This window comes from Diabrotica virgifera, chromosome 4 (assembly GCF_917563875.1).
Source record: "Diabrotica virgifera virgifera chromosome 4, PGI_DIABVI_V3a".
Classification (NCBI taxonomy): domain Eukaryota; kingdom Metazoa; phylum Arthropoda; class Insecta; order Coleoptera; family Chrysomelidae; genus Diabrotica; species Diabrotica virgifera.
This window is the reverse complement of record NC_065446.1, coordinates 68,750,097-68,772,186: the sequence shown is the minus strand read 5'-3', so window position 1 is coordinate 68,772,186 and position 22,090 is coordinate 68,750,097. Positions and strand designations below refer to the sequence as shown.

Sequence of the window (22,090 nt, the reverse complement as noted above, 5' to 3'; positions counted from 1 at the left end):
CAGATATAAACATATATTTGGTGGTAAAGACGTAGTATCTCTTATAAAAATAGAATAGAATAGAAATAGAAGACTAAGATGAGCAGGACATCTAGCAAGATCACAGCAGAACAACCCTCCTAGAAGAATCCTTATGTCACAAAATGTGGGGAAGTAGAAATAGGGGTAGGCCAAAACTCAGATGGAAGGATGGTGTAGACGAGGATGGAAGAAAAATAGGCGCAGCAAACTGGCAACGGTTGGCAATGGATAGGACTGACTGGCTCTTTCATAGGGCTGTAGCACCATTGATGATGATACTAAAAACTTGCAATCTATCGTATAGCCCTGCTTTTAGCTGGTTTGATATAATATTTCCGTTGAACTGGCAACGTTGCCTTAGAAATTAGAATGACACATGTGACAAGATCAACTTACACAAATTGAAAAACACGATTTTCAGATATTAGATTTGTACCAGTTTTTTTTATAAGGCGAAGTGTACACAGTCAAGTGCATGTTTTTGCACTGTTGACATCACTGTGCTGTATTGAAAAGTGATATGTCTACAATGGAAGTTAAAAATTTTGATAAGAAACTTTCCCTGTTTAATACGTCTTTCTTTTGTTAACATTGTTAATATTGTATTTTAAACTCATAGGTATATCGAAATTGTATATTTAAATGACATGCGGAATATTCCGTTCTATAAGTATTTTTCGTTATTTATGCGTCATAATTTTTTTCTATAAAAATTTGTAATTGAAACAATTACTCATATAGCAGTACAGCAGATTCTTAGTTCTAGTTCCTAGTTGTATTGTTTTATCAATAAATTATTTGTACATATTTCTATTTATTCAATTCTCTATTTCACATTCCTAGGAATGACAGACAGCCGGGTATCTAACTCCATAACTCTGTACTGGCTGTCAATTAAAATGCAGTGTCTGCCACCCTCATGCGTACAGGCACTTACATATAGTGGAAAGTTTCTATGAAACACAGGCAAGTTATTCCAGAGCTGATGGAACCACCAATACAAAAAGTACAGAATGTAGGATCACAGGGTATACTAGATATATCACGGGAGGAACCTATTAGCTTACTAAACCACGTACTATCCGTTGCAAGATTATTTTGTGCTTGATATCGACCCAGTCTCTTAATCTGGGGAATTCCATCCGAATTATCTTGCAACGGATAGTATACAAGGCCACTTGTTCTTATTTTTGTTGACTCCTACAAAATATTTGACAACGTGGAAACAGTCACTATAGTAAAATCACTATGAGAATGCAGAATAGACCACAGGTATGTGAATATTATTTGAATTATATACGGAAATATGACAACTGTAAACCTTTATCCCTGAGAAGATAAAATTGACAGAGTGCTGTGGCAGGAAGCTTTCTAACATTTTACAAGTCAAAAATGGAGATGAGCGGAACAATGAAAGACAACAGATGGACAAAAAATTGCTTGAGAGGAGACCACAGGCACACAATCTAAGCCAGGGATGATCCCAGTGCGATAGACCTCTGACCTCCACTCAATAGAATTGTGACCAATTGGATAGCAAAGGCACAGAACAATAGAACAGAAGAAGACGGATATCTGGCAGCTATGTTTAACAATTGACAAATCAGGGCTTCATGATGATGAAGTCTATCCACTGATATAATATTTTTCAATTTCCTCAGTAATGTTAAATGATTTAAAAAGTCTTTATTTTCATAACTATTGATTAAATTCTGTACGAATTTTTAGACAAAACGATAATATATTATGTTATAGTATGATTGTTAATTCATATTTTTATTTCAGTGTAACGATAAAAGAATATCCAGACGACATGCAATCATTGTTATTCACCGAAATGGAGTAATCCTTCAATCTGTAAGTACTAACTCTTAACGACATATACTCCGTCTAATATACTTACCGTTGCACGTCATCCGTCTCATAGCCCTTGACGTTACATGATACCAACACGAAATATTTAGGCGGTAGGTGTGTTCTTTTTTAGAATCATTTTGTCGAGTACACTGGAATTACAGCCATTTCTATTAATGTTAACTTAAAGAAATACACAATAATATGTTTCATTTAATTTGTATAAATGGATTATAAGGCGTTTTTATGAAGCACATTTGTTCGGAACACACTGTAACGACTGTAATCGAACGAAGGTGATATTTTGGCATAAATTGGTAACATTTATTTGACAGTTGCGGTGATGACACTTCATATTTATTTTTATTCTTTACTATAAGATTTGTTTTATTATATTTACTGTTTTTATTATTTACTTTAACGTAAGATTATAACTTAATTCTTGTTTTCTATTTCTAATGTTTTTATTTATTTATATTGAATATTAATTTGGTCTGTTGCATAATCCACTTGGCAATAATTATGTGATATATTTGATTTAAAATGAATTCAACAATTTTTTGTAATTGGGCAACAATGTCAACTTAGATCTCTGACGTAGATAATGACGTGCAATGGTAAGTATATTAGATGAACTGTAGGTAGTTATTAATTGTATTTATTAATTACAAATTACACCCCACTCTCCTATGGCGCTACAGCTTAAGTAGGGCCTTGGTCTCTCCCAGCATCCACCTCCAAGTATCTCTCCCTGGCTACTCTCCTCCAGTTGTCCACCCTCAATATCTCTTTAACATTGGTTCTCACTTCGTCTATCCACCTCTTCCTTGATCTTCCCACTGGCTGACGTCCCACCATAGTTCGCATTAAGTACAACCTACATGCAATTCTCTTTTAGTTTCTGTAGAGATATATTCAGCACTTGTCCCTTTTTTGATGATGGCTTATATTATTTTTACATTGATCTTTCTTTGGTCAATAAAATCCAATATTGAACTTCTTCTTCTTCTTCTTCTTCTTCTTCTTCTTCTTCTTCTTCGTCTTCTTCTTCCTTCTTGTATGTAGGCTTTAAAGCCTGTTTCTTCTTCAATATTAGCCTCCTAAATTGTTTAAGTTATCGCACCATCTTTTTCTTGGTCTGCCAATACTTCTTCGTCCATTTGGTGACTTATCTCATGCTATTCGTACTATTCTATCCTCTGTCATTCTACTAATGTGTTCGTTCCACTCCTGTTTCCGTTTTGTCACCCATCCATTTATGTCTTCTATATTGCATGATCTTCTTATGTTTTCGCTTCTCTCCCTATCCAACAGACTTTCCCTGATATTCGTCGGAATATTTTCATCTCTGTTGTTTTTAGTAGTCGTCTCGTTTTAGATGTGTCAGGTCTTGTATCCGCCGTGTATGTTAATATAGGTCTAATTGCTGCTTTATAGATTCTTGCTTTTGTGTCTTGTCGTAGGTGTTTGTTTTTCCAGATTGTGTCATTAAGAGATCCTTCCGCTTTACTTGCTTTTAAGCTTTGTTGTCGTACTTCCTCTTCAACATCTCCGTAACTGGTTATATCTATTCCCAGATATCTAAACCTTGCTTCCTGCTTTATTATTTTCCCATCAATTTCGATTTTACATCGTAGTGGGTATTTCGATGTTGTCATACATTTGGTTTTTTTCTGCTGATATTATCATATTGTATTGCTTGGCTGTTGTATTGAAGATGTGTGTTAATCTTTGGAGATCGTCTTCTGTCTCGGCGATTAATGTGGCGTCGTCTGCATAACATAATATTTGGATTTGGATGACCTTTACGTACTGCTTCTATTATTTCGTCCATTATTATATATTAAAGAGCAGTGGGCTTAGTGAGTCACCTTGTCTGACTCCGCTTTGTGCTGGTATAAACTGCGTTAGTTTTCCATTTATCTTTGCCTGTATTCGATTATGAAAGTAGATGTTTTCTATGGTTTGTATAATCTTGACTAATATGTTTCTTCTATAGAGTAAGTGTAAGACGTCTTCGACTTAGATGGGATCTAAAGCCTTTGTCAGGTCTATAAAACATAGATATGCTGGTTTATTGTACTCGATGGCCTTTTCTGTGATTTGTCTCAGTACAAATACGGCGTCTACGCAGGATCTTCCGGATCTGAATCCTTGTTGTTCATAATATTGAACTGAGGTTGAACCTTCAGTTCAATATTGAACTGAACCTTGAAATTGTGGAAATATAAACTATACAAGTTTTTCTTGAGTTAATTGTTCTGCGCTGAATATTTATAGTCTGTATAAAGTCGATCACTTATTTTTCTTTTAATAGGACTATGTCCTGTTTCTTCTGTTACAGTCTCTGCTGCGATCCGGAACTCCAGCTCTTGTACCATCGTTTTTTGGCTCTTCCTATGGGTCGCTTGGTGTTGGGCTCATAGATATAATAACAGAATAGATTAGGCTAATCCGAAAAAAAGCGTAACGCGGAACAGTTCTGGTCGGTGGTCTATCTATCTCTCTCTACCGGCGCTTAGCTTTCTCTCTCTAGCATATGATGGCTGCCGCCTCTGTGTCACTGTCGTTACATTACTCCCACCTCTTGGTAGATACGCTCACACTCGCACGACAGACAAAGATAGCTAGACCACCGTACTTGATATCGGCGTTACACCCCAATGCATTGAGTGGCATATGACTAGCCAGATCTATTGTTGACATATCTCTGTTTGGGCTTCTGTGTCTTGTGTGTTCTGTGTCTGGTCTCTCCACATGCGTCGTCATGCTCTTGTCTATCTCATTATGTCTCGAACGCCTAGCTCTCTTAATGTGTCTTGAGCTTAAGCAATGGTTGCTTGAGCCACCCTGCATCTGAAAATACTTAAATAAGGGATAACTTTAATGTAATAAAAGTGCTTGGTAAATTTGTGGGTTGTGGGTTAGCCCACTGTTGCTCTGAGCATCTCAATTATCCCTTGGCGTTGAAATTTTTTAGGGTCAAAGAAACACTGGCGTTATCAGAAAAATTAATCACTCTTTGTTCTTCAGATATTTTCGTTGTATAGGAGTAGTAGACAATTATTACAGACTATCTTTTAACAAAAATTAACTCATCAGCAAAATGAACTCGCTTTTTGGGTTTTATATTTTTCTCCTTTCAATATTTGGCTTTTGTTTTTATTTCTTACCCAGTCTGTAATCCTCTGAAATTTTCTGCATCACGACGATATACTTGAAAATTTGAATTTAGGTTCTACTTACCCTTCACTTCAAAGTTGGACTTAAGCCTTTGGTTGCTTTTATTTGGGGGGGGGGGGACATATCATATCTTTAAAATAAGTACGGAAATGGATAAATAGACTAATTTTAAGCAATTTTTGTTCTATACAGGGTGATTCATTAAGAATGTCCAATCTCTGAGTTGTAGATTCTAGACCTCAAAATATTAAGATTTAACCCAAATCACTTAAATAAAATATGGCTCCTTACTGAGTTACAGGGTGTTCTATTTAAAAATTTAATAACCATTTTATCCAGTACTTTAAAACTATTTGACGTATCCTTGTCATACTTTGCAGAAAGTGTAGTTGCCGTACCCCCTACTAAATTATGATAAACAAACGTTTCTGGCTACTACCAGAGGCGTACGACAGAGACAATGCATGGTTTACAAATCCCAAATTCTACGCCACTGGCGAAATTGCTATTTTAGCACAATATTTCGATTTTCCAATACTTTCTATGTAAATAATGTACTCTTCATTCGTAACGTTAATGTCATTAGTTTTCGAGATATTTGAAGTTGAAAATGAAACTTTGCAGTTATTTTGATTAATGTATTGTGTCCCTTCATTTTTAACTTCAAATATCTCGAAAACTAATGATTTTATCGATACGAATGAAGAGTATATTATTTTCATAGAAAGTATTGGAGAATCTAAAAATGATGCTGAAATGGCAATTCCATCAGTGGCGTAGAATTTGAGAAGGTTCAACCATTCATTTTCCCCTGTACGCTTCTGGTGATAGCCAGAAACGTTTATTTAACATAAATTAGTAAGGTGTAGAGTACCTACACTTTTTGGCAAATATGATACGGCAATTTCAAATACTTTTTAAGTACTGGGTACAAATAATTTTTTAATTTTTAAATCAAACATCCCTATTACATAAATATTAACTATTTGTATCCAGTATTTTAAAAGTAATTGACATATCCTTATCATACTTAGCAGATAGTGTAGATACTGTACAACCTACTAAAATATGTTAAATAAAACTTTCTGGCTAGTACCAGAGGCGTACGACAGGGGAAAGAGAATGGTTGACCCTTCCTACATTCTACGGCACTGGCGGAATTACTATTTTATTGCAATTTTTGGATTCTCCAATACTTTCTATGCAAATAATATACTCTTTATCCGTACCGATAAAATCATTAGTTTTCGAGATATTTAAAGTTAAAAATGAAGGAGCACAATACAATAATCAAAATAGCTATGCCGTTTCATTTTCAACTTGACTTTAACGTTACGAATGAAGAGTATATTACTTACATAGAAAGTATTGGAAAATCGAAATATTGTGCTAAAATAGCAATTTCACCAGTGGCGTAGAATTTGGGAAGGGTCAACCATTCACTTTCCCCTGTCGTACGCCTCTGGTAGTAGCCACGAAAGTTTATTTATCATAATTTAGTAGGATGTACAGTACCTATATTTTCTGCCAAGTATGACAAGGATATGTCAAATAGTTTTAAAGCCCTGGGTAAAAATAGTTATTAAATTTTTAAATAAAACACCCTACCCTGTAACTCAGTAATGAGCCACATTTTATTTAAATGATTTGGGTTAAATCTTAATATTTTGAGGTCTAGAATCTACATCTCAAAGATTGGACATTCTTAATGAATCACCCTGTAGAGTTTTTTAACTAAGTCAATACTTTCCGAGATATTTGAGGGTGAAAATATTTATTTTTCAACAAAAAAAAACACGTTTTAGGGAGTTTTTCGCAAATAACCCAAAAAGTATTTTATAGAAAAAAATATTGTGTGGTGTATTCATGAAGTCTAGAAACCCAGTAAAAGCAAAGTTGTAGCTCGTGAAAAATACGTTCTTATTCGTCAAATTCTAAATCGAATATTTGAACTTAAAAATAATTAAGCACTTTTCGGAAAAAACTCATTCAAACTTTTTAAAGGGTTTAAGAAAGACGAAATAGTTTTCAATCCTAATAGTAAATTATTAATATTGAAAATATTAAAAATATTACTAAAAGATTTTTAAATTGAAAACTTATTGGTACACTTTCCTGGTGACACCTCCAAGACTTCTACAATTTGCAAGTCAAATGGATGCTGCAGTGAAGACGAGAGGGAAGGAATTCTAAACTATGCAATTCACATCCCCCGTCTGCAGCTGGTAAAGTTCCAACGGAAAAATGCACCTAGTTACTCTACGGAGTAATACGACTATAAAATAAAAATGTATACCATTTTTATTCAGTTGCAATGCGAAGGCAAAACAATCTTACTTTTCAATTAGAATACGGAGTGCAGTCCAGTCCCTTGAATCGTGATTTTCGGCTCTTATTGGAGCCTTCATCGGAAAAAACGTAGGCACTGTTCTCCATATTTTAACTGATTCGCATCGAGAGGTTTTCCCACCCATTGCAACTGAAGTGATGATAGTAGGTGGCTAGCGCCATCTGGCATTGAAAGACGAAAATATTAAAAATATTACTAAAAGATTTTTAAATTCAAAACTACCAGCTGCAGACGGGGGATGTGAATTGCATAGTTTAGAATTCCTTCCCTCTCGTCTTCACTGCAGCATCCATTTGACTTGCAAATTGTAGAAGTCTTGGAGGTGTCACCAGGAAAGTGTACCAATAAGTTTTCAATTTAAAAATCTTTTAGTAATATTTTTAATATTTTCAATATTAATAATTTACTATTAGGATTGAAAACTATTTCGTCTTTCAATGCCAGATGGCGCTAGCCACCTACTATCATCACTTCAGTTGCAATGGGTGGGAAAACTTCTCGATGCGAATCAGTTAAAATATGGAGAACAGTGCCTACGTTCTTTCCGATGAAGGCTTTAATAAGAGCCGAAAATCGCGATTCAAGGGACTGGACTGCACTCCGTATTCTAATTGAAAAGTAAGATTGTTTTGCCTTCGAATTGCAACTGAATAAAAATGGTATACATTTTTATTTTTGGTTTAAGAAAGATTTATTGTTACTTTTATAAATGTTTCTAGCATCAAAACTAAGCGAGTCACGCCCAAAATAAAGTTGTCTTTTTTTTTGTAAAAACATCGTGAAAATCTCCCCCTATTCATTATCCCAAATGAAATTTACCGTTACCGCTTATATAGTAGAAAAATGAAAGAGTACCCATGAACGAACATATAAAACACGCTGTATTTTCCTGTCACCCTGTCACAAAAAATATTGGCCAGCGCAATTACATGTATTCATTATTATTACATGTACTTGCGCTGGCCAATTTTCTTTGTGACACGGTGACAGGAAAATACAGCGTGTTTTATATGTTCGTTCATGGGTACTCTTTCATTTTTCCTACTATACATACTTTTTATATGTATTGTTTATATTATATGATCTCTAAGTTTGACCAGTTCAAAGTGCTCATTTTTGAAAAAAGTTTTGTTTATTTGGTTTTTATGTAAGACAAAAATATGGCTGTTCAAAGTTTGCATATATTTGTGATTAGTGGCTCGTTCAAGCTTTTTCAACTACAACCCTTTCAAAAATAAGCACTTTGAACTGGTAAAACTTACAGAACATAGAAAACATACATAAGTAAAGTAAGTGGTAAAGCGGTATCGATTAATTTTATTTGGGGTGCAAAGTAGGGGACGATTTTCGCGATTTAAAAAAAAGGGGCAACTTTATTTTGAGCGCAACTCGCTTAGTTTTAGTGCTAGAAACTTTTATAAAAAATAAAAAAAAGCTTTTTTAAACTCTTTAACAAAGCTCTAATGAGTCTTCCCGGAAAAGTGCTTAAATTTTTGGTTATTTCAAGTTGATATATTCGATTTGGAGTTTGACGAATAAGAACGTATTTTTAATTAGCTACAACTTTGCTTTAACTGGGTCTATATACTTCACGGATACATCATCTTTTTAGTTTTTTACTTTAGTTAGAAATAAATATTTTTACTCGCAAATAATTCGAAAAGTATTGACTTGGTTAAAAAACTCTATAGAACAAAAATTGCTTAGAATTAGTCAATCCATTTCCGTACTTATTTTAAACGTATGTTTTTCTACCCCCGAGAAGAGGTGACTTTCACCCCTGGAACAAAAGCAACCAACGGCACAAGTTTAACTTTGAAGTGGAGGGTAAATAAGTTCTAAATCCAAATTTTTGTGCAATTCGGTGGCGACACTGAAAATTACATGGTATTGCTGTATTTTTTGTTCATTTACTGGGCTATTAATCTGAATTTGTGTCATCAAAAGCGTATTAGTTTATAATTAATCTTATTCCAGGCTAATGTAAATCCTACCTATTTTAAATCACCTGTAGGAGTTACTGTGCAAATGTTGCACAAAGATGAGACATTATCTCTAAACACTGGTGATAGATTGGCCCTAGTAGAAGATGGTGTCTGGTTTAAGATAAAAATTATTCTTGAAAAGAATCTTGATGGAGGTATTATGGTTGATAGATTATACAGTGCAATTCTCAATAAAAGATCCAACGATGAAGATAATAATATGCAGGTTTCAAAGAAGATCAAACTTGAACCAGAAGATGTTTGCAATTATTGCGGTAATTCATCATGTGAACATGATAAAAGGACCAATGAAGAGTCAAATTCAGACAAATTAGGTAATTATTGTTATAGTACATTCTTTCACGGTTTTTCTCAGAATTTTAAAGAACTGCCTCTATTGACATTCAATTTGAAATACTCGTAGGACAAAGAAAAAAGTTATACAGTGATGAGCACGCTAATAACCGGCAAAATAACTCAAAAGATGAACAACATAATCAGTTGTGAAATAAAAAGAGATGAACATTTTAGAATTTTAACCAGTTTAAAATGTCTAAATTTGAAAAAAAATTAGTATTAAAATAATTTTTTAAATTAAATAAAATTTTTCCATTTTTTTTCAAAATCACCCTGAAACTAACAGGGATATGGAAAATATGCAAGAATACGAAATGTTTCTTTTTTTTTATGTTACTATGGTTTGTTTTTTAACCAAGAGGAGTGATTCAAATTTACCGCGCTGTATTGCTTGTTTGTAATTGGTCCAACCGCAGGCAAGTTTACTCCATTGCTATAAAATTTTGACACTAATGACATTTATCAAATTTTGACACTAGTGACATTTCATAGGTTAATTAAGTTATATCGGCAGTTTTTGTGTTTTCTGTGTGATTCCTTTAATTTTTAGATTGTTAGTCTGCTTTTATATAAAAAGCAGTTGTTTTTGGAAGTCTTTAGCGTCGTATTAATTTAATATAATATTTATGGATTACCGTTGAGGGCCGACTAGATCAACCAAAAAAGAAGATGTATTTGGTTATTATTCTAGTGACTTTCTTGGGTGTGAATCTGTCTTTTTAGGTTACTCCTCCTGGTTAAAAAATAAACTATAGTAGTCCTGTCGCCAGGGGGGGTACAACGGCCTCCTGTATTCAGATGGACTTACCCAAGTTTTTATTATGTATTTTGGCCCGTAGAACACGAATTTTTTGGGTAACAGTTGATGCGGATGTCGATAAGATTGTTATAAACAAAGAAGTTGAGGAATTACATAACAGCGATTTCTCGCAAAACAAAACCTGTTTTTGTATTTTTTGGGCCATTCTAACCAAAAAATGTTCCTACAAGTTTTTTCGTAGGATGCATAGTTTTCGAGATAAACGCGGTTGAACTTTCAAAAAATCGCAAAATTGCAATTTTTGAACCCGAATAACTTTTGATTAAAAAATAAAATACCAATTCTGCTTACCGCATTTGAAAGTTCAAGTCAAATTCTATCGGTTTCGAATATATACATTGCTAAAAATTTATGTGTTTATTGCTAAAAAAAGCTATAAACACATAGTGTTTCCCGTGCCTAATACATGCGTTTACATGCATGCTACGTAGAAATAGCCTCGCTTGCACTTGTACCTACTCTATCTACTCGTTCGATTTTAAATGAGAAATCATTGAAAACATCACTCCAGCACTAGGTGATTATACTTTTGTTTAACAATAAAATAATAAATTTTTAGCAATGCAAATAACTAAAACCGATATACTTTGACTTGAACTTTCAAATGCGGTAAGCAGAATATCTATTTTATTTTTTAATCAAAAGTTATTCGGGTACAAAAATTGCAATTTTTCGATTTTTTGAAAGTTCCACCGCGTTTATCTCGAAAACTATGCATCCTACGAAAAAATTTGTAGGGACACTTTTTGGTTAGAATGGCCCAAAAAATACAAAAACATGTTTTGTTTTGCGAGAAATCGCTGTTATGTAATTCCTCAACTTCTTTGTTTATAACAATCTTATCGACATCCGGATCAACTGTTACCCAAAAAATTCGTGTTCTACGGGTCAAAATACATAAAAAAAACTTGGGTAAGTCCATCTGAATACAGGAGGCCGTTGTACCCCCCCTGGCGACAGGACTATAGCTGACCCGGTGAACTTCGTTGCACCTTATGTACCTTATGGAATGTATCTTTTGGTTCTACATCGTATAAAATTAAAAAGAGAACAGTTTGTCCAAAAAAATAAAAAATAATTATGGGGGCAAGCCCCCATTTTTACTTAGTTTGGTCGTACCAACTCAGATACCTTCCCAGGTTCATGTACAACAACTTTCATTAAGGTCATCATATGATCAAATGCATAGTTTGCGAGTCTATAAGGTACATACATACATTCATACATACATACAAACATTCTTTTTTGACGTTTCAAGTTCAAAAAAGTTCAACTTCTCAGATCCTGCAAATTCCCTACAATATAAGCTTTGAGTTAATTAAACATCTTTAAAATTAAAGAAGTTGTAGTTACAGAACCATATACATTTTTTGTCTTTATTTTTTCGGAATGTGTAAATATCTCTGATTTCAAATAATTCAGAGCAGCAAAATACAAACGTATACCTTTATATTACTACATACAGTTTATACAGCGAGGAAGTAAAGGTTTGAATAAGTTCATTTTCTCGAGAATGGACAATTCAATGGACAGGCCGATTTCGTCCTGGACGTCATCTACCGGGGCATGATGACGTAATCAAAGATTTTTTAAATGGGCATAGGAGTCGTGTGCTAGCTCATTTGAAAGCTTAATTAATTCTCTATTCAGTAGTATAAACAATAACATGATTATTTATACAGGGTCCCAAATTTTTTTAATTAAATGAATTGGCACAAAAAGAAGAATGTACCTATGTAATTTATTTAATTCAAAATATATTTTACTGCTATCAGAAAACAGAAAAAAAATGTTTATTTCACAAATAAACATTACTTTTCACTTAAATGTTCAAACTGCCAAGAGGCCGTTGGATGGCAGTTTTATTATTGAATTTTAGCGAAAAATAATACTTATTTGTCCAATAAACATTTGTTCCTGTTTTCTGACAACAGTAAAATGTATTTTAATACATTCTTTTTTGTCTCAATCAAAGTATTGTTTTAATGTAATAAAAAAATAGAGCTTGGCGCTTGGGGAGTACCGACAGAAGTGAATACTTTTTATATATTCGATTATATTCGGTTCGATTCCATTCGATTAGAGATTTAATTTTATTTGATGTACATATTATTTATATGATAATATATTAATATAATACTAGGTACATATCATCATCATTCTCTTTGCCTTATCCCTATGCGGGGTCGGCTTCCCTATCACTATTTCCTATTCATACTACATCATCAGCATACATTAGGCACCATGGAATACTACCCTGTAGTTTCGCTGTTATCTGGTCCAAAACTAATGAGAATAAATAAGGACTAAGCACCGAGCCTTGGTGCAATCCTACTTTCACCTGATATTTATCAGTCTCTCCCACACCTGTTCTAACACTAGTCTTTACTCCCTCATACATATCTCTCACAATCTTTACATATTCGCCAGGGACTCCTTTCTTATTGAGTGCCCACCACAGAATCTCTCGAGGAACTCTATCATATGCTTTCTCAAGATCAATGAATACCATATGAGCGTTGGTCTCTTTATTCCTGTATTTTTCCATCAGTTGCCTTACAATGAAAATTGCATCTGTTGTTGATCTGCCCTGCATAAAGCCAAATTGATTATCGGATATATCGGTTTCTTCACGTATCCGTCTATCAATTACTCTCTCCCATATTTTCATGGTGTGGCTAAGTAGTTTTATAGCTCTGTAGTTTGTGCATTGTTGTAGGTCTCCCTTGTTTTTGTAGACAGGTACTAATATACTGCTTCTCCATTCGTCTGGCATTTGTCCAACTTCCATAATTCTATTAAATAGACCTGCTAGCCAACTTATTCCTGTCTCTCCCAATGCTCTCCATACTTCCCCAGGAATATCATCTGGTCCGACTGCTTCTCCTTTCTTTATTTTTTGAAGCGCTTGAGCCACTTCCTCGTTTGTTATTCTGGTAACCATTGCTGTTACTGTCTCCGTTAACTCCACAGGCTGTCAATTCTTCATTTAATAAACTGTCAAAATATTTTCTCCATCTCTTTTTGACATCCTTTTCGTGAATTAGTATTTTATTATTTTCATCTCGGATACATCTAATCTGATTAAAATCTCTTGTTTTCTTTGCTCTCTGTTTGGCTATTTTATATATCTTTGCTTTGCCTTCCCTGGTATCAAGTGGATCGTATAGGTTTGAATACGCTTCTGCTTTAGCTTTTGCTACTGCTACTTTCGCTTCCTTTTTGGCGACCATATAGTTTTGAAGATCTATGTCCGATCTGGTTTCTTGCCACTTTTTATATAATTTTCTCTTCTCTTTTATTTTTCCTTGTACTTCATTTGACCACCACCAAATCTCTTTATCCTCAAACTTCTTTCCTGACGTTTTCCCAAGTATTTCAATAGCCGTCTCTTTAATAATATTGGCCATTTTTCTCCAAATTGTGTTAGGGCTTCTTTTCATGTTCCAACATATTTTTTCTACTATTCTTTCCCTGAATAGACCTTCCTTCTATCTTTTAGCATCCACCACTTGCTTTTTTGTGGCCCTCTCCGATATTTTTGTTTAGTTTCGCTTTTTTACTTCGATGTCCAGAACAAGCAGCTTATGTTGTTGGCTTACTGTCTCACTAACTATTACCTTGCAGTCCTTGCATTCACGTATGTCTTCTTTCCTTATCATGAAGTAGTCTATTTGGGATTGATGTTGTCCACTTTTGTAGGTAATAAGTTGAGTTTCTCTCTTTTTAAAGAATGTTTTAACAATTGACATATCCAATGCTGTTGCTAATTCAAGCATGTCATCTCCAGCTTCATTTCTAGTTCCAAAGCCTAATCCCCCATGTATTGTTTCATATCCTGTCTTGGCTTGGCCCACATGTGCATTGAAATCACCTCCTATTATAACTTTCTCCTCTGCTGGAATATCACTCAGTACGTCTCTTAATTGGTCATACATTCATACATTGGTCATACAGGTACATATATCCAATTTAATATGATAATATACCTAATTTAAAAATGAATAACCATTTTCAATTTCGTTGCAAAACGAAAATACAGCCGAACCATATTCTAGTCCAATCAGAGAGTGCTGCAAGCACCTCTACCGGTTTCGAAACTTATTAGTCTCTCATCAGGAGGCACATATGCTGCTCTCCCCGATCCAACCAAAACAAGCCCCAGCGTGCAGTCCCGGATTGCAACGAACGAAATGGCATGGATGCCCTAGCGGCAACTGCTAGCAAAAAGACTAAGTTTTCACTCTAATGGCATATAAAACAACATAATGCTATTCTACATCCCACCAGAATGAAAACAATGGGAACCTTCTCTGGTTACACCTCCGAGGCTTCTACAATTTGCAAGCCATACGGATGCTGAGACTAAGGAAGATGAGGGAATTCTACAATTTGCAATTCACGTCACATTTGCTCAGCGCGGTAAAGTTCCAACGAGAATGGTTCCCTTCATACTCCACACAGAGTAAATGTAAATGAAAAATGAATAACCATTTTCAATTTCGTTGCAAAACGAAAATACAGCCGAACCATATTCTAGTCCAATCAGAGAGTGCTGCAAGCACCTCTACCGGTTTCGAAACTTATTAGTCTCTCATCAGGAGGCACATATGCTGCTCTCCCCGATCCAACCAAAACAAGCCCCAGCGTGCAGTCCCGGATTGCAACGAACGAAATGGCATGGATGCCCTAGCGGCAACTGCTAGCAAAAAGACTAAGTTTTCACTCTAATGGCATATAAAACAACATAATGCTATTCTACACCCCACCAGAATGAAAACAATGGGAACCTTCTCTGGTTACACCCCCGGAGGCTTCTACAATTTGCAAGCCATACGGATGCTGAGACTAAGGAAGATGAGGGAATTCTACAATTTGCAATTCACGTCACATCTGCTTAGCGCGGTAAAGTTCCATGCCATTTCGTTCGTTGCAATCCGGGACTGCACGCTGGGGCTTGTTTTGGTTGGATCGGGGAGAGCAGCATATGTGCCTCCTGATGAGAGACTAATAAGTTTCGAAACCGGTAGAGGTGCTTGCAGCACTCTCTGATTGGACTAGATTATGGTTCGGCTGTATTTTCGTTTTGCAACGAAATTGAAAATGGTTATTCATTTTTCATTTACATTTACTCTGTGTGGAGTATGAAGGGAACCATTCTCGTTGGACCTTTACCGCGCTGAGCAGATGGGACGTGAATTATATATTGTAAAATTCCCTCATCTTCCTTAGTCTCAGCATCCGTATGGCTTGCAAATTGTAGAAGCCTCGGAGGTGTAACCAGAGAAGGTTCCCATTGATTTCATTCTGGTGGGATGTAGAATAGCATTATGTTGTTTTATATGCCATTAGAGTGAAAACTTAGTCTTTTTGCTAGCAGTTGCCGCTAGGGCATCCATGCCATTTCGTTCGTTGCAATCCGGGACTGCACGCTGGGGCTTGTTTTGGTTGGATCGGGGAGAGCAGCATATGTGCCTCCTGATGAGAGACTTAATAAGTTTCGAAACCGGTAGAGGTGCTTGCAGCACTCTCTGATTGGACTAGAATATGGTTCGGCTGTATTTTCGTTTTGCAACGAAATTGAAAATGGTTATTCATTTTTCATATACATTTACTCTGTGTGGAGTATGAAGGGAACCATTCTCGTTGGAACTTTACCGCGCTGAGCAGATGTGACGTGAATTGCAAATTGTAGAATTCCCTCATCTTCCTTAGTCTCAGCATCCGTATGGCTTGCAAATTGTAGAAGCCTCGGAGGTGTAACCAGAGAAGGTTCCCATTGTTTTCATTCTGGTGGGATGTAGAATAGCATTATGTTGTTTTATATGCCATTAGAGTGAAAACTTAGTCCTTTTTTTTATACCTAATTTAATATAATAGAATAGAATACATAATTTATTTGTCCTGCAAGATCATTTACATGATATAGGATACGTCTGTTTAAAATACAAATATATACATATATAAAATATCACTTAAAAATTATTATAAGATAAAATACAAACAGTCTACCATAGAATTAATTATTTACATCACCCATATATTCGTTTACACTATAGAAACAATTTTGCAATAGGTACGATTTTAGTTTGCCTCGAAATTAATTTGGGTTTATTTCAGATCTACTACTATTGGGAAGATGATTGAAAAGTCTTATACCCATATAATACTGGGATTTTTCGTATCGTCCAGTATTATGTTTTGGTAGTCTTATAAAGTCATTTTGTCTAGTGGGGTACTGATGATAATAAGAGTTTGAATGAAACGTAGTTATATTGGATTTTACATATAGTATACATTTAAAAATATAAATAGAAGGTACTGTTAAAATGTTATATTTTTTAAAATATTGTCGACATGAAAACCTGTATGGCAAATTAAAAATTAATCTAATTATCCTTTTCTGAGAGACAAATACTCTTGTAGCACTCACAGCACTACCCCAAAGATTTATATTATAGGCCAAGTGAGAATACACAATTGCATAATAAATATTCAATAACTGTTCAATTGTAAAAAAACTTTTTAATTGTAAAATTGCGTAATAGCTACTATTTATTTTCTTGCAAACGTGATTAATTTGAGATTCCCGGCTCATATTACTATCTAGATACAAACCCAAAAGTTTAGTGGTAGTTGTAGAATGAACCATGCTATCATTTACTTTGATAGAGAACTGATGACTTGAGTGAGATCTATAGTAGAATTGCATGCTAATGGTCTTTTTAGCATTAACAACCAAAGCTTTCTTTTTACACCATCCTGTAAAGTCTTCTGATATAACATTCAGTAAGACAGTTAATTCCTCAACACTTGAAGCAGATGTAGCACTAGTTGTGTCATCTGCATACATAAATATGTTATTTGAACTGACATATCTGGGCATATCATTAACATAGCATATGAATATTAAAGGTCCCAGTATTGAACCCTGAGGAACCCCAATATCAACATCACCATAATATGATCGACAGTCATTAAGTTTAACGAGAATTTTCCTAGAATGTAAATATGATGACCCATAATGAGAACTGACCCCGAAAACCAATATTTTTTAACTTCTCTATAGCAACTCTTACGTTTATAGTATCAAATGCCTTTGAAAGATCAAAGAAAAGTGCACCCACAAAATCACCCCGATCCAGTGCATTGTGAATGAAACTGAGTAATTCAGCAGTAGCACCCTCTGTTGATCTTCCAGGCAGAAATCCGTGTTGGTTAGAACATAATATATTGTATTTATTAAGGAAGTTATACATTCTTTTGTATAAACATTTTTCAAAAACTTTACCCAAAACAGTAAATACCGTAACTGGCCTATAATTATCTAAAACAGACTTATCTCCGCTCTTGAATATTGGAGTTACAACTCCTACCTTCATGCTATGTGGGAAGATACATTGGGCCACTGATAAATTTATTAAGTCTACAAGTGGTTTCGCTATATATTCACTAATACACTTTATTAATTTAGTCGATATGCAATAAATACCTACTGAGGTAACGTTCTTCAAGGAGCCAATAACCTCTCTGACTTCACATTCATCTACAGGAAAAAAATAAAATGATTTATCTACATGTTGTGTAGTATAATGATCAAAATTGGAATCTTCAAAATTATCTACGATTTTATTTTTAGGGCAAGTAGTAAAATGCTCTACAAAAGCGTTTGCCATCTCATATTTATTTGTGATAATTTTATCAGCAAGTTGGATTTTGTCACAATTATTACGTTTTACGTCTTGCCTATTTTGTTATTTACCGTGCGCCATATAAACTTCTGCTTCTGTTGTATAGTAGTCTTACATTTTAAACTATTTTGAAAGAAACCCTTTTTTGCTTCGTCGATTAATTTGACATATTGCTTATTTTTTTCTTTATATTTCAAATTATATATAATATAGGTATACTAGTGATTTTACCCGTTAATTTTACGATTGACAAACTTTCAAAACAATTGTTATTTCAAATTTTTAAAATAATAAACGTTTTACATACATCTAAACCAATTAAATAAGTATACCTAAATAAAGTTACATAAAGCTTTTAATTATTTTCTTAATAAAGTAACCAATATTTTTTTTAATTTGGCGAAAAATGTAATTACTGATGAAGTATTCGCGGTGTGCAAGTACTTGGAAGGGAATTGAGAATCGATCGTGCGCGAATAGCGGAGAAATATTGCTTTCTTAAATAATTCATATTGTCCATTGAAATTGTCAAATTGACGTACATTTCATCTCTACTGTCATTGAGGAAGAAAAATTATATGTTGCTCCACAATATTGATATGATATGCAATTATTATATAAAGGTAAATTTAATTAATTGTATTTTGCTTGCAGTACTGCATTTTAATAACTAATTTTATTTACTACATACAATTGTTTACGTTTTAATAACATAACCTGAATCTTATTTTTTATTCTTATTATTTTTTTGGACTATGGCCTTGACAATTATCCAGTAACCAGGACTAATATAATTGGCCAATATAATTAAAAGTGCGAATAAAGTTACAGAGCGTACAAATAGGTGTCGCTTTGCCGAACTTGCACGGTCCCAATAGTAAATCGTCAACGTATTTCAATAGTAAACAATAGATCGAAGAGTCCATTTATTATTAGGTACTCCCGTTAAAGGGATGGCCGTTAGACGAAAGTGTACAAATCCTTTTAAAGTCCTTAATAAATAATTATTCCTTTCAAAATATACTGTAATAGTATTTTTAAACATCTTATTTATTTTAAATAATGATTAAATTTACTAAATGTCATTTATATGTTAGTAGTACCTAATTTAAAATTTATTTTGACATTGACAGATGTTTCAAACTCAAACGTAAATAATAGGGAACTTGCCCATTTTTTTTTATTACATAATAATGTTCAGTTTTGTTTAAAAATGAGATTTCCAAAATTTCACGCTTCAAAAACTCGTAATAACTTACTTCATCAAGCCAGTGACGTCATGATTTAGCGTGCGCAGTGACTGTATATTTTGGTACATGCTATTTTGATATGTTTAGTGTTTGTTTGATAGAAAAATATTTGTTAAGGGAATTGAAGCAGAACTATTCAGATGTTTCAAACTTAATTGTAATAAATCAATGTATATATAAAAGTATATTATATTTAGGTTAGCAAAATAAATATATGTATTTAGTTGACATGACACGTACAAAATATTGTTAAAATAATTTTTATACGTAAGTTAATTATTATAATCAACTATTCTAAATGGGAAATAAGCCACAGTTTAACTAAAAAAATTATTTTATTAACGTTTCGACGTCCAAATCGGATGTCATTGTCAAAATACAAAAATTAGTCAGATTAAATAAATTATTAGAAAACATTTTTTACTAAGCAACAACATTTTTGTTTAAGTTAATAATATTTTGTATTTTGACAACGACGTCCGATTTAGACGTCGAAACGTTAATAAAATCATTTTTTTAGTTAAATTGTGGCTTAGTTCCCATTTAGAATAGTTGATTACAAAAATTCCACAAGGAAATAGCTTCATAACATGTTAATTATTATTGTGAAAGCTTTAGGTCTTCCTTTTATTTTAATTTTGGACGGTAATACTATTTCACTTATAACTAAAAAAATATATATTAATTTATAGTCTCTTAACTTTTTCATACTGTTTTAAAATGTTGTTAAACTCATTAAAACAACTAAATAATTGTCCACACTGCATAGTTAATTTAAAAACAAACACTAAAAAAATAAAAATTAGAAATCTCTTTACTATTCAATTATTAAAAGTAAAGTGCAAACACAACGCGATTAAACAAATTCCAACACTCTGACACTCTAACTTTTTTAATTGCGTACACGTTAGCGTGTATCTAGACACAGCGTTATATTTAGGTATATTCTTCTTCTTCTTCTTTAGTTTATTGGTCTTCATCTACTTGGGTATTTGGCCAGCTCGTCGTCGGGGAATAAAGAAAAATAAAACCATTTTGTAAAAGTACAAATTTTCTATGAATAGTTCAAACGATCAAAAACACTTTTAACGTCACATAACTGTATTTTTTACCGACGTTTATAATGTCTAATTTAAAATTATATATACAATTGGTGTAGAATGTAAACATACAACGTTGTGACGTCACGACGCGTTTTGGGGTGGCTGGTATAAGTTGAATTTTTAGTCGTCTTTAGGGGCCAAACGAAAAACAAACAAAACTTTTTTATCTTTGATACAGGTTCTAAATGATGTTCTGTTGTGATTTATAACATTTTTTTCGAATTTCAAGTTCCCTATTACTGATATAAATACAAATATATTAATTATTATTTGAATATAACCTAATCTGTGTAAGCAATATAATTCCTTTATTCAATTTTAAACATATTATTTTAATATATACTTAAGTAAGTATATAATTTCTTTAAGTACTCATTTAAGTTTAAGTAACGTACCTATACCGCGAGGGGTAACGTAAGCTAACCTCTCGCTTCACGAGTGTTGAATGACGCTCTCGCATCACGATTACGTCACGATTTTGAATAACGCCCAATATGACTTTACCCCCTTTATGACTAAAAGTATTTACGTAATTTTTTTTTTGACACTATAGGTAATTACGCTAATGTTTATATTATTACTGAATAGAGAATTGAGTAACCTTTCAAATGAGTTAGCACACGACCCTTTTTCTCATTTAGAAAAAATCATCCATTACGTCATCACGGCTAGATGGATGACGTCACTAGTATGATATATATGCCAAAAAATAGTAATTTAAAAAGAAAAGTCGGCCTGTTTCTGGATTTACGAGTAATTCCAAAGTGGCCTATTCTCGAATAGGCCTGGATCCCGCGTACCAAAAAAAAGTTGATTATTAGCAAGCTGAAAATTTGTTAATAGCTTAACGGTGTCTAGTCGGACAAACTTTGAAGTACGGGAACACTGGAATAGGGAAGTTTTAATTGTGGAACAGGTTAAAAATTTGGAACGTTAGACTTCCAATTGATTTGTTACCCTTTCATTAAACTCTCATGCAAAAATCAGACTGCTGTTTATCATCTGTCATAATTCATGTCATTTGACATGTTCTACGTGTCGGACTCATTAAAATGCACAGTTGGTGATAAATACCAGTCTGACTTTTGCACGAGAGTTTAATGAAAGGGTAACAAATCAATTGGAAGTTCTTTCCGACAAAATACATGGGACGTTTTCGTAGTATGACGTTCCAAATTTTTAACCTGTTCCACAATTAAAACTTCCCCTGTTCCAGTGTTCCCATACATCAAAGTTTGTCCGACTAGACACCGTTAAGCTATTAACAAATTTTCAGCTTGCTATTAATGAACTTTTTTTTAGTACCCGGGATCCAGGCCTAGAAATATAGACGGCCCAAAGACGAAAAAATGAATTTATTCCAACCTTTACGTGCTAACTGTATATCTTTTAGTAGATTACCCAGTACGTCAATGGTAATCTACTAATGCTAAATCAAAATAAGCAACAATAGTAAAAATGCTAATTAAGTCTGCA

General features: G+C 33.7%; 1 protein-coding gene across 1 annotated transcript in view; it reads left to right on the top strand.

The window, feature by feature from the left end:
• Positions 1-22,090, top strand: part of LOC126883049 (uncharacterized) — a 57,569-nt gene that overhangs the window by 19,262 nt on the left and 16,217 nt on the right. The window contains exons 2-3 of the mRNA XM_050648241.1: positions 1,807-1,878; positions 9,386-9,728. Coding sequence (XP_050504198.1) covers positions 1,807-1,878; positions 9,386-9,728 — 415 coding nt within the window. The remainder of the gene's footprint in view (positions 1-1,806; positions 1,879-9,385; positions 9,729-22,090) is intronic.